At 36.7% G+C, this 18107-nt stretch overlaps 1 protein-coding gene across 1 annotated transcript; it reads right to left on the bottom strand.

Annotated features, from left to right (window-relative positions):
* Positions 1-7550: 7550 nt before the first annotated feature.
* LOC117315342 (serine/arginine repetitive matrix protein 4-like) lies at positions 7551-8162 on the bottom strand. The gene has a single exon (XM_033869490.1). It carries the CDS (start codon positions 8160-8162, stop codon positions 7551-7553), a length of 612 nt encoding a protein of 203 aa, XP_033725381.1.
* Between the last annotated feature and the right edge of the window lie 9945 nt (positions 8163-18107).

The raw sequence follows: 18107 nt of genomic DNA, 5'->3' as shown, positions 1-18107 counted from the left end.
ACATCCTTACTGCAAGTTGGAGTTGGCCAGTTCCTTACAGCACTTGTGTCCTTGTCAGCTACTGCAATTTGATTTGAACTGACAATCCTTCCTAAGAATTCTACTTCCGGTTAGAAGAATAGACATTTCCTTGGTTTAAGTTTCATAACATAGGTCCTGAAACGTTCTCTTTTTTTTTGTAATTGTTTTATTTTTCCAATTTTCATAGATATGTAATATACACAAAACATAAACAACACTAGACATAGCTTTCATTCTTCATACACACTCATTCATTCATATCTATTACCTTCTTTCAACATGCCTTCAAACAAATTCCAATCATCAACACTTATCGCCATCCTCAAAATAATCATGATGATCATCAAAATAATTCTAATCATCATCATCATCATCATCATCATCAACATCATCATTTATATATCTACACAGGAGGGTATAAATGTTTATGTAGATGACAGCCTCACACAAACACACCCTCACACACACGCACTAACACACACAAAACACACACACACAAAGGGGAGAGAGTTGTGCCATTTTAACTTTTTTATACAATAATAAATACACACAGGAAAATATATAGAGTTATTCAGTGTCATGAAGATTAATTGACTTAAGAAGGAGAATAATATTGGAATTAGCAAATAAATATGATAACATAAATGTTTCTATAACATTGTCAAGGATTGGGTGTAATATCTAATAGTTTATTCCATTTTTCCAGTTGTCATTAAATTGTACTAGGTTTTCATTTCCTTTACTTGTGCATGCATATTTCTGAATTCTGTAGTTGTCTTTGATTATAGATTTTAGAACAGGTACTGATAGTGCTTGTTGTAAACATCTTGCTGAGTAAATATACTGTTTCATCAGAAGTAAAATAAAATTATCAGTTTTATAATATACATTTTTGTTGTTTCTCATACCAAAAATGAAAGTTTCTTTATTGAAAGTAAATGGTATAAATAAAGAATCTAACAAAAAATCAAACTCCTCAAAAAAAATCTGTACTTCCTTACACTCCCATAATAAATGTGCTATTGTTTCTGGTTCTGTTTTGCAAAAGAAACATTGTGGATGTTAAGATAATCCAATTTTGAATAAATATGAATTAGTAGTTAATATATGATGGTTTATTCTATATTGAAGCCAGTGTAATTTTGAACTTTTAGTGATAATAAAAGGAGTCAGATAAATAATTTTCCAAGTTTGCTCATCAAATTGAAATATGTGATTCCATTTTCTTTTCCCAGTCGGACACAGTTATTTAAAGAAAGTATATTATAGAAATCTTTTGAGCCTTTAGTATTTTTATAAAAAAATTCAAGGTTAGTGGGTATTATCGGATAAGATATGTAATTTTTCACAGAATTTATTATACCATGGAATATAAGAAAGTTGGTATTGATGTCATATTTTTCTTTAAATTCTTGAAATGTATAAAAAGTAAGCGGAACTGGAAATTTAATCAGGTCGTTAATTAAAATTGCGCCTTTAATGTACCAATTCCTGTAAAATACCTTTTGTCTATTTACTTTTATATTATCATTAAACCAAATAGGAGTTTTCAGTATGGAAGTATTCTTACACAGTAAACAGTGCCACTTGCTTGTTTTAGAGTACAACCTCCTGATCCAAGTTAATTTTAATCCCATAATAAAAGACTGTATATCTACCATTTTTAACCCGCCTTCGGCATAGTTTTTTATAACCACCCCCGTTTCACCTTGTCTACTTTGCTACTCCACTAAAAATTATAGAGTTCAGTATTTAATCTTCGGATAAATGATATGTCGGGAGTGGGTAAAGCTATAAAAAGATGATTAAATTGTGATATTAAAAGTGACTTAATTATATGTAATTTACCAAAAGGTGTAAGTTTTCTTCTGTTCCAGATGTTCAATAAAGCTTTCAGTTTCACTAACTTTTTGTCAAAATTCATTTTAACAACTCTGTGTAAATCTACATGAAAATCAATACCTAATATTGTAAACTGTCTGTTTCCCCAATGTAAATTCCATTCAGGACAAAATTCCTCATCACTACATTTCTTATTACCGATCCAAATTACATCAGTCTTACTTTTATTTATTTTCAATCCTGAAATATTAGCATATTTTTTAACTCATTAAGTGTCTCTCTCAAAGAGTCTCTAGATCCATCAAGTATTACTGAAGTGTCGTCTGCGTATTGGGACAATAATATTGGAGTGTCATCTATATTAATTCCTTTTATATTTTCATTATTCCTGATTCTAATGGCAAGTATTTCGGCACACAAGATAAACAGGTATGGGGAGATTGGGTCCCCTTGTTCACATCCACACTTAATATTAAAATTGTATTCAGAAGTGAGATTGGCTTATCTCCCTTTGGTAAACATATTATAATTCCTTGCTTTTGTGTTACTGATAAATTTTGATGAGTAAATCCATACTGAATTGATCTTACAACAAAATGACCTAATTGTTTCCAAAAACATTTTTAAAATTCCACTGTAAACCCATCTGATCCTGGACTTTTATCATTTTTCATATTCTTTAGAGTGACAGAAGCTTCATTATAGGTAATATTGCCTTCCAAAAAGTTGGATTCTCTAGCATTCAACTTTGGTATACTTTCATCATCAAGATACTCATTTAAATTAAAATATCCCCCTGATTCCTAATTATTTCCCCATGTTCTTTTTCTATGACTGGTATGATTTTTGAGATAAAATTCCTATTTTCAAGATTAAAAAAATATTTTGATGCTTTCTCCCCTTCTTCAATCCATTTAACTTTAGATCTCAAAATACACCCTTTCAGCTTCTGTTTTCTCAGTGTTTCTAAATCTTCACGTAATGGTTATAATTCTTCTAAATTAATATCTTCATTCTGCTCTAATTTCTTAATCTTTCCCTGTATTTCCTGTTCTTGACTATTTTTTTGTTTCTTCTTATATGAAGCATATGAAATGGTCTTCACCCAAATTTCAAATAAAAGAGTTTCTAAAAAAAGTTGGTCGTTAATTGTAAATTGAACTTCTCCATTGGGGATATTATCTAAACTGTTCAGGTTATACACAGGTATAGCATACTGGATTTTGACATCTTGTATGTGTATTTATCGACACAAGATAATCTAGGTCATGGAGTAAAGAGTTATTAAACTTCTATAGTCCTTTTTCTTTTTTGAATTCACAAAATTTAATAAAAATATTTGGAATGGAGTGGTCAGATCGATAGCCAGGATCAATATTGGAATTATGTATACAAGATAAAAGATTCTCAGAAACTAAAATATAATCTATCCTAGCCTGTTTTAAAGGATTTGTTCTCCTCCATGTATATCTTCTACTGATTGGGTGCTGTTCCCTAAAGACAACAATAAGGCCAAATTCTTCTATTATTTCAATAACTCTTTGTCTTGCCTTGGGATTATTGACTTGTTTATAGTTTTTGCAACCTAAATCAGGGTTCAAAACTGAATTAAAATCACCGAATATAATAAAAGATTCATTATTCAAATCAGAGATATTATCAATAACTCTATCATAAAATCTGGGTGTCAGAATTAGGTCCATATATAGTAACCAGAGTGAGTTTCTATTCGCCTAAAACAATATCTAATACCAGCAAATTCCCATCTACACTTTTCCTCTCTTTTAAAACTTTCACTTCAAAATTATTATTTAATAAAATAGCTACTCCTCTTGAGTTAGAGTTAAATGAGCTAAAATAACAGCTGTACCCCCATTCTGATCTAATGTTGTTTTCGATATCAGCAGTAAAGTGTGTATCCTGTATACAATAAATGTTATAATTCATGGATCTAAAATAAGCGAATAAGTCCTTACGTTTATTCTTATCACCCAATCCTTGACAATTAGCAGTTAAAATCTTGACTCCTTCCATGTATATACATGGTTAATTATAATAAAACCTTCATATTTTTTCATGACACCGTTCACATGATGTAGTTGAAGTTTCTCGGCACAAAAAGAAAAAAAAAACGTTCCTGAAACGTTCTAATGCCTGCGAGAGATCCCTCAGATGATCCTCAAAGCTACTACCTAAAACCAAAATGTCGTCCAAAAAGGCCAACACGGGTGCTGATGCCCATTCCGAAACAGATTCCTGTATGACACCGGCGTCCACCATTTTTTCAAGATGTGCCTCCTCTTCCCCTACAAAACAGGCTGGAATACGCCGCATTCTCTGTTTAATCGGTTTAGCATCCCCTTTGTCAATCTGATGTTCGATTTCCGTAAAACTACCCAAGTCAAAATCAGCTTCCGCAAACACTTCGCTGTAGTTGCCCAGCAGGCACTTTAGTTGTGTCGCTTGATCTGCTGTAAGATGCTTGGTGGATTCCTCAAATGAGACGGTAACTCCTGTATCACCGTGTCCGGTAGCAATACCTCATGGACTTCGGGATTAGAAATTCCCTTGACAAGTCCTGGGTCCACATTAGTTGCCTCTTTGCTGAACTTCCTGTCCACATTAGTTGCCTCTGGATCAGAATTTCTGCTATGGATACTCACTGATTGGGTATGGGGTTCCTGAAGTATCTTGTCCACTTCATATGCATTAGCAATGATTTGTCCCTGCTTAACTGTTTTAAAGTTGGTGCTTGGGTTGACAAAACATACTACAGGAGCTGTATTGGAATTCCGCACCGTGCGGGGGATGGATAAACCAAGATCGTTGAAAGATTCAATAAAGTAGTCGTTCAACGAACAATCCATTTTCCCCGACACTCTTACTACAGAGTAAGGAGGTACAACAATTCGTCTGGTAGTTGTGACACTGGCGACTACAGGCTTATCATCCCTAAATTTTGTAGAGATTGGAATCCGTTCATCCTCTAGAATGAGTTGTTTGTTTGTTTGTTTATGTTTTACGGCCCATCGGCAACTAGGGTCATTTAGGGCCAAACAATATACTAACATGTTTTATTTTTAAAGTTAAAATCAGATAAAATGTGTCATTTTTAAAAGCATCCGTATTGTATATTTAGATCATTATGATAAAAAAGTTGGTTAAAAATGGTAAAATATGTATATGTACGAATAGATTATGTGAACTTTGTTATATAAATATAACGTCAAAGACAGTAACGTAAAAGACATCAAAGTCTATAAAATAGATCGATTTCTTTCAAGTAGCTAAATGTTTTCGAATCCACGGAACTGAAAATGGTTTTGATATCCGGGACTCGAAAGTATTTATCACGAATGTGCATGAAATCGGAACATTCTATTAAAAAATGCTCCACTGTGAATTGAGCATCACATGCATAACACACCGGTGGGTCCTCTCGTTTTAAAAGGAACGAATGAGTAGGATATGGGTGCCCGGTACGGAGCCGAGAGAGGACTATTTCCTCTCTACGATCCTTCCGACTTGGTTTAGATGTTTTAAGTTTTGGTTGTACTTTAAAAAGTTTGTTGCTCGTCTCGAGAGACCAGCGTTGGTGCCATTTACTCTGAACTAATTACAGGTTTGAAATCTGGATATGTTTTTTAAATATTTGTTTGTTGCAGTTTTAGAGCAAGTTCGTTGCCTTTAATTCCGACATGGCTCGGAATCCAAAGTAGTGTTATTTTGCATTTTTTTTAAGATACGAGATATTCGTAAAACAAGGTTTTGTATGAGTATATTCTTTGGATCTCGTGATTGTAAATTCTGAAGGACAGATAGAGAGTCGGAACAAATGATTGCCTTTCTAATGCGTTGTTCTTCGATATGGTCGAGGGCCAAATCGATGGCACATGCTTCCGCAGAGAAGATAGAGGCACCATCTGGTAAGCGGATTGAAGAGCAATGATGATCGGAATAGCATGCTGCGGAGACCTTTACTCCATCTTTTGAGCCATCAGTGTAGATCTGAACGTGATCGGGAAAATCTTTAATGCATTCCCGAAAGGAGGATTTGTGTTCTTCGGGTAGAGTAAGGTTAATATCAGGTGTTTCGACAAGCCATGGCGGTACATCCGATACGGTGTATTCGCCTATGTTGTCTAAGCTTATGTTAAGTTCATGAAGAAAATTCGAAATTCTAATGCCAAATGTTGGTAAGAGTTTTTGGTTTTGAGTAAATATGTTTTGGTATTGCGTATGTTTTGGTATTGCGGATTGACAACAAGGTCAAAAGCCGGATTTTTCGGGTTGGATTTCAATTGGGCGGCATATTGAAGAGAAAGTGTTTTCCTTCTGTCATTTAAAGATGGTTCATTTACCTCTACATAAACGCTCTGCACTGGTGTTCGGAAAGCACCAAGTGCTAGACGTAATCCTTGATTATGGATAGGATCCAACATTTGCAGGTAAGAATTCCGTGCCGATCCATAAACGATGGACCCATAGTCGAGTTTTGATCGAATAAGTGCCCTATAAAGGCGCAGAAGCATTTCACGGTCTGCGCCCCAGTCAGTATGAGATAGTACGCTACTAATTGCCCTTGCCCATCTAAATACAAGGAAATCCCTAGATCAACAAATTCGGCGTTGATGATTTTATTTTTGTTCTTTACCGAAACATTCTCCCCTAATGCGTGCCTCACTTTTGGCCTCTAGTTGAGCGTTCGCCCCTGTGAGGAAGGCTTTGGGTTCTGTCCCCTGGCCGAGACATACCAGAGTCTTTAAAATGGTAGTTGCTGCTCCTGCTTAGCGCTCAGCATATTAGGAGTGGGACGACTGGTTCGCCCGTTGTCAGTATAATGTGACCGGGTGGGGTGTGCTGCTGGGTGTCTTCGGCAGTAAAATGTTCATTGCCTTTGAGCACTTATCCTTCAAGTATTTTATATGTGGAATGAGTGTGTCTGTCTGCATGTCATGAATCGCTCCCCAGTGGTGAAGAAGATCATGACCCAATAACTGTTCCTTTTGGACGGCCATCTTGTCCTGGCTCAGGGGGTTGGCCTACACCTTTGGTGTTTAAATCTGGTGTGGAGTTATCTGTATCCCCATCCTTTTTCTTTTGTAGCCATTTCTTATACTTGTCGCAATCTTATCTGAAATGACCAGTTTTCTTACAGAAGAAACAGGCGCTGGTACAAGATTTTGTTGTCTTCTCCTTCCTGTCCTCCTTGGCCTTCGTGAACTTGTCGGTAAAACGACTTAGAGCCTTCTCTATCATTGTTTCTACCTTGGCCTGCGACAGGGACTCCACGGCATTGATGGTAACTTCATCCTTTGCCTTCTTTTTAGACTTGCCGTCCACAGCCTGAGTGATGTACTGGTGCTGTTTTACCTTGTCCAGGGCCGCCTCCATGGTTCCAGGGTTAGCAAAACAAGTGTGCTTCCCTGCCTCTTTGTTCACACAACCCTGAAAAAAATTTGAGATTGCCTCCCGATGAGCATACTTGTCTGGCAAATCTCTAAATGCTGGTGTAGCCAAAGTCATCACTATCAGCCCTGTCTTCCAGTGATTCATCCTGCTTCTGTTGGGCTTGATGAAACTTACCTTTAGAGTTTCCTTCAGCTCCTTGGCACCAAATCGTCCTTCTAGCCTCTTCATTATTCTTCTATATGAGCCGGCAGTACCCATGCTGGTGGTTATGAAGTCTAAGGCTTTACTTTCCTGCTCTCAGTATCTGACCACCGTAGAACAGACCTGAAGCGCTCGAACTTCTGTTTGAAGGTCAGCCAGTTTGTTTTCCTATCATACTTTAGGTTTTTTGGTAACTTTGTTGGGTTACCCCTTCGCGATTTAGAAAACCGCTCCGGACTTCCTTCCTCAGAACTGCTGTTGGAGGAATCATTTGAAGAACTAAAGTACTTTTTTCCCTCGTGCTTACTTTTGTGATACCGCGATTTAGAGGATTTGTGTTCCTTATGCTGAACTTTGTCAGATAAGTACCTCCCCTCTGGCGAGGACGAGCTTGATGACCTCGATCGCGACCTTTGGTATTTGTCTGACCTTGACCCTTTCGAGCGCGTGGCCTTGAACTCTGATCGAGACGACCTTGAGTCTTTGGAACTTTTACGCGTACGCGATTCCTGGATTTCAGACTTACCATGCGAGGTTGTAGTCCTAGGTGACTGGCGACGGTGTCTAGAGTATCGGTCACCTTTATGACCCTTCAGTGACCTTGTGTGATACGGGGACCTTGTGTCGACAGATGCTGATGTAGAACACCAATCTGTCTGACCCTGCATACTGGATTCCATGGACATCCTAGAACTGGACAGTGTAAGCTTTGCATTAGACTTACCCTTAGTAATAGACCTAGAAGGCCTAGCGGATAAATCAGTGCGTCATTTTTCTTTGTTGACATCCTCCTGCTTAATTGATCTACAAGACCGCTTTGTTGTCCTAGACAGAGATCCAGATGTTGCATGCTCCAAACGCGAAATTAATTCTAATTGTTGTGCATGCTGCTCAATCAGTTGCCTTTTTATTTCCTCAGCAGAATTGAACAACGATGCTGATAATGGCTCCTGTTTGAGACTCCTGTCAGATTTGGATGGAGGCTCCGACTTGGTTTGATTAAAAATCAAATTGTTGTCAGTTGACATACGCAGATTCGATAGCCTCCTCTCCAAATCTGCAACAATGCTCTCTCCCGATGACAACGAGGAATCCTTCCCGATGACAACGAGGAATCCTTAAGTAGACAGTCCTTGTTAAAAAGACTTGTTGTTTTTGAGGGCTCAGTGTGAGAAGGCCGTAGTTTTGAATCAAACGTCCTTTCCCAGCTATAACCTTTATCCTCATTGGGTTTACATTTTGCACCCGGTGACCCTGTTTCCATTCCCTGCCTCGCACCCTTAACTAAATCTGAGAACATACTGCTGTCTGGCCTCGTTATGTTCTGGTTGATTGTTTCCGGGGTTACGATTTCTGTTCCAACATGTGGTTGTAACATAGGGACAGATGTAGGGCCCGAGGAGTTCCAGCGATGTATGCCTGTCATATCTATAAATCCCGCGTCGGGGACCTGTAATGTAGCTGATCTTACCTCAAAATCTGTAAGATTTAAAAGGTCCTGACTGGGGTCTGCCTTCAGAACTCTACGTAAAGTATCAGAGGTTATTGCCCCCTCTGTTTCCCTCAAGTACACCAACCTTCTCGCCCTTTTGATTCCATACTTGGCAGGCATTGTATCATCTCCTCCTCCGTAGCGTAATTTATTTTAACTCTTTCCGTACTTTGCCTCCTTTCCGGATTCCGTACCGGAAGTAGTTATTAGCCTCGCCCCCAGACGTTTAAACAAAATGGCAGACTACATGTGCGTTTTTTGGTGTGTTGTTTTTTTCATATAGGAACACAAAGGTTAGTGTGATCTTTGTACATAATTAAGAAATATTTAACTTAATAAGATCTAGAGGTCAGATTGAACATTCTGAAACGCAGTGATATCTAAAATGCAAATGTAGCAAGCCGCCATATTGTTTACATTTACAACACAGAGAAAATATCACCTATTGCTCTAACGGAAAAACATGTAACCCAAACGAAATAAAAAGGAATATGTCATCAAAAATGTTTGTTTCAAAAGTTTTGAGCACCTTATATTTGTCATTGCCTCGGATGGTTGTATATGTCGGGTGATAGTTTCAACAAATCTACACTTTAATAACGTCAACTAAACCTGTCGACTATAGTCGACAACGGGGAAGAGGGAGCACATTTTTATGTCGACTATAGTCGACAACGGTACTGAAAGAGTTAAACGGCATTGTAGAAATATAGCTTATTTCCGACACTGTATCAATGTGTTCAACACTGGACCGTAAATAAAGTTCGCTAAGTTGTTTTATTACAAAAAACATATAACAAGGAAGTAAATCTGTATGAAAATTCAATATAAATCAATCAAAAATCAATTTAAATTGTAAACAGAACTCTCACGGACATGAAACTTAAAAAGTTTTATCTTTCCCGCCGTTTGTCAGAATGTAAACAAGAAAAATCGTGCAACAATACCGATACAATTCTGACTTTTGTAAAGTGAGAAATATGAATTAAAAATTTAATATAACCCGTCCTGGCGTAGTTCAAGCACTTCTGACACCATAGAAGCACTTACCTAGTACTTGAACGTTAGTTGATATAGGCGGTTGAGTTGATATAAAGTAGGTATATCGCGTTAGCTGTCAGCTGTCTGCAGGTCTGTCACCCGAATGTCTCCTACGCATGCGCGGGGTCACTCAGACGCTTCTCTTCACACAGTCAAGCTCGCACACCACCCACACATGTATACACCTGCCCTTTGCTGTTAATAGGACGTTAAACAAAATAAACCAAACCAAACCTGTCGACTTGTGCTGCATATAAGACAAAGACACAAAGAGTATAGTCTTGAAGAGATCTAAATGATTTAAGACTGAAAGGGGATCATACACACAATATAAACGTAATAAAAGAGGGGAAGGGAGAACTCATTGTCAAAAAGACCCAAAAAGTCATTCGAAAGTTCTGACTTTGGACTGTGTCCTTTTTGTTGGGAATGGATGCTCCTATCAAATATTGGCATCCATGTGAAGAAATGTAAAAGGAAAGAAAATAATGAGCACGAGCAAAGAGACACATCTGCCAGTGACGGAAAAGAACAATCAAGTGGAACTAGAGTTCTAAAGTTGAGAGCAATTCAAAATCTCTCTGACAATATATCAGGACGAATTAAAATTTATCCTTCTTCCAAACTTATAAAAGATGTTTTTGCTATCATGACGAGGGATGAGGTGTCGGAGATAGCCAAGTCAGATGAGCTCATCGTCATTCTTGGAGACTCGTGGTATCAAAGGAACATGGTAAATGCTTAAGCCAAATACATGGCTTCTCAACATATGAGGCTCATGGCAAAGTTTTTGATCCAATTAAGACAAATTAAGAATAAGGACAGTTGTGGGAATGACGAGGAGAAATGGTGACAGTGCTTTATGGGATTTTCTTATCCCATCACAAATGATATTATGCAGGCGGCTTTAAACATATCTATTCCATACATTGATGATATACAGGAGCTAAAATAACCATCTAATGCAATTAAGATCAAATATGATTTGAAACGAGTGGCGGAATTTAAATGTTCCAAGGTACAGACCAATGGATTGGACAAAAACGAGGGTGAGGATTGTGACACCTTGATTCGTCTGATTACTATTCATTAGTCTGAGAGTGTGACTCGACTCGCTAGGACAGTACTAGCAGTTAGGTCTTTCAACAAAACTATAGAAATACCAGCACCAGAGGACTGTTACATGAGATTGACCTGACCACCATTGATCTTGCAACTTTTCGGAGGGCTGTTGCATTGGTCCAGACAAAGCTGTTTCTCTTTAACAAACGTCTGTCTGGAGAAATAGACCAAATCACGTATGTAGCTGTATTTTTACCGTATTTCATCTTTTTATTAATTTTAACTTGTTTTAAACTTGGCAAACAACCTATTATCCTATGTTGTTTTAGAATTTCTATGATGGTACAATTTGAACAATAAACAGTACATACCGGTAGTCACTAGCAAAATCATTGCCACATTGTGAATCTGGTTTGATTAAATCATTAACTTGATAGCTGAGAAAATTTCAAGACTTGCAATATTGTTAAAAACTAAGTGGGGCTATTCGCTAATACAGTTTTAAGAGTTGTGGATGGATAATCCTTTAGATCTGGATCATGACTGAAAAGTCACTGAAGCCAAATAGGACATATATTTGAAAGTTTAGTTTCTGAATTGATTTTGGCTTTCCAGTGATCATGTTGATGGACACATTTACATGGGTTAAAGTAAGTTCAGGTGTTTCAATCTCTTGTGATAATGTTTTGGAAATATTCCCATTGACATTTATTTAGGTAAAAAAAAGAAGGGGGGGGGGGGGGGGGGGGGGGGGGGGGTACTTCATTGTCTATTGGTAAATCATTTTGATGAAAGTAATGCATTGTAATGACTGCATAAATCCATGGGCTATAGAAATTGAAGGTAATAAATAGTATACATGTCAAAGTGACTGAATTAACGTTGTTATAGATACATCATGTACAACTTGATTAATCAGAAGAGGAAAGTGACAGTTGCATTGTTAATAAAGGAGGTTTCAGTAATAGTGTTAAAAAGAGATGACCATTTGCTTAAAACAAAGTGTCATACCATATTTCTTTCCCTTAGATATAATATTTAATTCAATTATATGTAGCAAACACATTTCAGCAATGAATGGGTTGTATTATGATAGCTTTCAAAAATTCACCAAAAATCCTTATACTTAAAAAACCCAATTAAAATAATAAGAAGTACATATATAGCACATCTTCACAATGTCAAGAGTCATGCACTACACCATGCTTTGAACCCCTGAAACATTTGGATGAGAATTTGTGGGCTTGCTTCTCGTAAGCAACCAATCAAATTGCTCCTTTCATTTTGTTTACCATCTTGAGCTCAAATATAATTATAAAAAAAAAAAAAAAATTCTGGCTTTAATGTCTGTTTAAACAATATTCTGTTTTAAGCAACACTAATATTGTCAAATTAAATAACAAAATAAACCAATACTTGATTTCTTTCCTTTTTCGTGACACTAAAGGCAATTAAATTCTCCCAAAACACACATACGCACTCACCACACGCATGCATGTCGCACGCACGGGAGGCCGTCCTTAAATTACCTTAGCTGTTAATAGGACGTTAAACAAAATAAACCAAAGCAAACCAAACCAACTAAATTCTGCCCAAAGAACGAATAACTGTATCAAGGCTGTCTGCTTAGTAATGCGGTCATTTATTAAAAATGATTGGCTGATACATTGAGTTTGTTTGTTTATGTTTTACGGCCCATCGACAACTGGGGTCATTTAGGGCCAAACAATATACTAACATGTTTTATTTTTAAAGTTAAAATCAGATAAAATTTGTCATTTTTAAAAGCATCCGTATTGTATATTTAGATCATTATGATAAAAAAGTTGGTTAAAAATGGTAAAATATGTATATGTACGGATAGATTATGTGAAGTTTGTTATATAAATAGAACGTCAAAGACATCAAAGTCTATAAAATAGATCGATTTCTTTCAAGTAGCTAAATATTGTTTTCGAGTCCACGGAACTGAACAGGGTTTTCATATCCGGGACTCGAAAGTATTTATCAAGAATGTGCTTGAAATCGAAACATTCTATTAAAAAATGCTCCACTGTGAATTGAGCATCACATGCATAACACACCGGTGGATCCTCTCGTTTCAAAAGGAACGAATGAGTAGGATATGTGTGCCCGGTACGGAGCCGAGAGAGGACTATTTCCTCTCTACGATCCTTCCGACTTGGTTTTGATGTTTTAAGTTTTGGTTGTACTTTAAAAAGTTTGTTGCTCGTCTCGAGATACAAGCGTTGCTGCCATTTACTCTGAATGGCAGAACTAATTACAGGTTTAAAATCTGTATATGGTATTTTAATATTTGTTTGTTGCAGTTTTAGAGCAAGTTTTGCTTGGCGGTCAACAAGTTCGTTGCCTTTAATTCCGACATGGCTCGGAATCCAAAGTAATGTTATTTTGCATTTTTTTAAGATACGAGATATTCGTAAAACAAGGTTTTGTATGAGTATATTCTTTGGATCTCGTGATTGTAAATTCTGAAGGACAGATAGAGAGTCGGAACAATTTATTGCCTTTCTAATGCGTTGTTCTTCGATATGGTCGAGGGCCAAATCGATGGCACATGCTTCCGCAGAGAAGATAGAGGCACCGTCTGGTAAGCGGATTGCAGAGCAATGGTGATCGGAATAGCATGCTGCGGAGACCTTTACTCCATCTTTTGAGCCATCAGTGTAGATCTGAACGTGATCGGGAAAATCTTTAATGCATTCCCGAAAGGAGGATTTGTGTTCTTCGGGTAATGCACTCGATTTTGCCCTCACGTGTAGAGTAAGGTTAATATCGGGTATTTCGACAAGCCATGGCGGTACATCCGATACGGTGTATTCGCCTATGTTGTCTAAGCTTATGTTAAGTTCATGAAGAAAATTCGAAGTTCTAATGCCAAATGTTGGTAAGAGTTTTTGGTTTTGAGTGAATATGTTTCGGTATTGCGGATTGACAACAAGATCAAAAGCCGGGTTTTTCGGGTTGGATTTCAATTGGGCGGCATATTGAAGCGTCAGTTTTTTCCTTCGGTCATTTAAAGATGGTTCATTTGCCTCTACATAAAGGCTCTGCACTGGTGTTGTTCGGAAAGCACCAAGTGCTAGACGTAATCCTTGATTATGGATAGGATCCAACATTTCAGGTCAGAATTCCGTGCCGATCCATAAACGATGGACCCATAGTCGAGTTTTGATCGAATAAGTGCCCTATAAAGGCGCAGAAGCATTTCACGATCCGCACCCCAGTCAGTATGGGAGAGGACACGCAAAATGTTCAGCGCCTTTGAGCATTTATCCTTCAGAAGTTTAATATGTGGAACAAAGGATAGTTTAGGATACATTGAGTTGTTTATGTAAAGCAGGGATTTCCCTAACATGTGTCGCGACTATTTGCCCAAAAACTACCCACTAAAATTGTCAAGATGAATATAGCAGTACTATGAAGTCTATGCTTTTAAAACTGAATGTTTTATTGGCAGTTATATTATTTTGTAGAGAACCAGACCTGTTCCTGTGATCATCCCAGAGTCTGTGAAAAACTGTATGCCCTACATTGCAAATTCCAACATAAGGGAGAAAGTTGGTATTGGAGGAAGATGGCTGTTTGCTTCTACTAGGTACTAGTATTAAAATGAATTGACAAACATTTACCAAATGATGGTTGGTTGATCTGTAGTGAAAACATCAGTTTTGCCTTCAGTAGTTAACTGTGTTTACAAAATCAACAACTCTAATGTTTAGCTGACAAATCAAATGTAAACTGGAGTTTTGTAAATGTATAATTTAAAAATTTTGGCTACTGTAAGGACAATTTTGCAAAATTTCAGGGGCATGGGATTCAGTGCTTAAATGCCAAGAAATTCTATACATTAGATTCTTAAATATCTTAGCGCCAGATTATCTCGGGTGACGTGCAGCAAAAAATTTAGTACATCTTTAAAAATCTTCTCATGAACCGGCAGTCAGAATGACTATATATTTGGTATTTAAGGTCTTCAATTAGTAATTAGCTTGTTTTCATATTTCATTTTTTAAGGTCTTTGGGCAAGGTCTATAAAGTTTGAGTATGAATTAGAAATAGCAGGTTGAAAATGAACTCATTATGAGATACTGAATTCACATGATTGCTGTGTTTTTCCTTTCCTTTCCTCTTTTGTAAATAACCTAAGAAACCATTGTAAGTAAATCCTTAAAAAGTAGGTATATTCTTGTAATTTTCACAGGGTTTTGCAGCATGAGATTATATGATCCCCTGAAGACAGTTATCACTGAATGCAGTTTGAAAGCACCAGCCAGGATAACAAGTATCACCCTTAGGAAATATATGGCAACACTTACACAGGTATGTTGGCATCACAATACACATAAATGTTTTATTATTCTCTATGATGAAGGGGTGAAGGATGTTGTTTTAGGTTCATTTTTCAGTCTATTTCCAACAATAACTTTGATTTATTGAATTATTCGCTTATATTGACACATCTCAGCCATATTTTCTCAACTTCTTATAGGTGATGGATTTAAAAGACGGTGAACTTCAGTGGGCCTGTGATCATATTGGTCACACTAAGGCTGTTCATTTGTCCCACTACAGGCAAATGAGTGGTTTCATAGAGAGGGTGAAAATGGCAAAGCTCATTCTGGTGCAAGATACGAATTTGACAGGTGCTTTGAAGGGCAAACAATTAGAAGATCAACAAGTGGTGGTAATTATTATAAGATAACTTGCTGGAATATACAATCCTTAAGTTAATACTAGCTATCAAGGGTTATTCATGCAAGGAAATCCAATATAATTTGATTTTCTATTTTCAACCAGGAAGTTTAGATATTAAATATTTATGAACATACCTGCCAAAGTTGGGTAAGAGCAAATGCCCCTGGCTACCTTTTTTCCACAGAAATTTATACCAAAAATTTTGAAAGTAACTTTACCAAAGTCTTGGGGCTAATGATAAAATAGCACTGAATACTTGTATGTTGTATTTTAAGCAGATTTAGTAACAAAGATGAAATGTTTTTAAAGTAACATTTCTCCGTCCTTTCTCTTTAGTAATCTAAATATGGGTCCCACTCCAAAAACAACAGCATGAACAGGCCTGTGATTTTTCCGGATATATCCGGAATTCAGGATTTTGGTGCTTGAATGTTTCCCAAATAGCTTAAAAAACACTTAAAATTACTGAAAACCAAAGTTGAGGCTTAATTTTACGGATTTTAAAGTTGCTTTCAATCCCAGGGCTGCATTAAGAGTTAGTGCAACGACTGGTTTGCCTGGAGTCAATATAATGTGTATGGGTGTTGAACTGGCACTAAAAAGTCGCCATCAGTGCACATCAGACAATGTCGTCCATAAGAACACACCCCACATGTATCATTCATGCATCCATGATACCGTCTGCATATGACCTACCTATCACCCAAATTCAATTCATAGTCAGGACTGTATACTGCTATATAGTGCAGTAACCTGCAGTATACAGTCTCTTGAACTGCAGTATGGATTATTAGTGTTATATAAACAAGTGTGATAGCAAATATAAATATACATGTGCACACAGTATTTTTTTCTGTACACAATAGCTTCAGTATACAAGTATAGAAATTAAAACCAGTATATATATATTATATGGTGTCTACAGTACTTAAAACAAATGTGCCTTAAGCATTTAAAAGAATACAAATGAGCTTATTATGAGATTGATAAATTGGATTTCAAAACTTATCATTTCAGAATTATTAACAAAGAAACTACAAGAGGAAATGAATACAGACACAGGTAGACAGTCAAACTACTGAAATCAATGTAAAATTTATTGAAGATAACACTGACTTGGATATAGATATGGATGTCCTATTTGAAGACGAAGATGTGACAGAGACTGCATCACCTTCAAAAAAATCTGTATCAAAAATCTGTATCAAGAAACAGATGGACTGAAGAAGAAATTAAAGAATTGAAATTTTATTTTGCTGATAATCTCAAAACAAAAAGATGTCCCTCTCAAAAGCATGATGGCCATAAAAAAACAGCAGCAAGAAAAATGGACTGTTATCAAAAATATACTGGCACAACATTGTAAAGAAGATCAGCAATATGAACAAAAAGTGAACTCTGCTCAGAGTGCAAGCTAGTGTATGAACATTTATAGGTTTTCTATTGTGATCTGTCTTCCTCTGTCGTCCATAAACTTTTACATTTTGAACTCAAAAACTACTGCATGGATTTGGAATGATCAGTACCTCGCCCTGACCAAGTGTTGTTTTTCGGGTCGGTCAGAAATCCATTATCATATGGCCACCACGGCAGCAATCTTGGAAATCCTATTTTGAACGACCTCCAGTTCTACCTAAGGCATTTCAATGAAACTAGAAATCTTCAGTAACCCTTCGGAATAAAGTGTTGTTTTCATTCTGGTCTGTCAAGTAGGAAGGTCTCTGGTAGCCATCTTGAAAATCTATTTTTAGAAAAATCTCAAATATCCAAATATCTCCAAAAAATGTTTTTCCATATACATGTCAGGAACAAGGTTGTAGGTTATTGCATCAGGAGCATTATAATACATGTTTCAAGATCAGAAGGTCAAAGGTGTCTTCCACTTGTATGTACGTATTATCAAACTGACTATTGAATTGTGGCATACATGTTCCCAAGTTGATGCAGAACAATTATTACTCCTCTAGGTCAGTCCCGAGAGCCACAGCAGCCATCTTGAAAAAAATAGTATTTTAATCTTCTTCAGTACTGCTGAAGGGATTTCAATGAAACCTCATAAGAATGTTCAACAAGCCTTGTTATTTTTTCCAGTCTTGTCAAGTACACCAGTCTCTGGTTGCCATCTTGAAAATCCAACTTTCAAAATATTTCCAAGAGAATTAAGTTTTTGTATATACATGTCAGTAACAAAGTTGTAGGTCATTGCATAAGGAATATTTTGATGCATGTTTCGTGGTCAAAAGGTTAACGGTCATCATCCAAAAACTATAAATTGTTGTGGGATGAATGTTCCCAAGTTTATGCAGATCAATTCTGA

The sequence above is a fragment of the Pecten maximus genome, chromosome 17, assembly GCF_902652985.1.
Source record: "Pecten maximus chromosome 17, xPecMax1.1, whole genome shotgun sequence".
NCBI lineage: Eukaryota > Metazoa > Mollusca > Bivalvia > Pectinida > Pectinidae > Pecten > Pecten maximus.
This window is presented reverse-complemented; position numbering and strand designations above follow the sequence as displayed.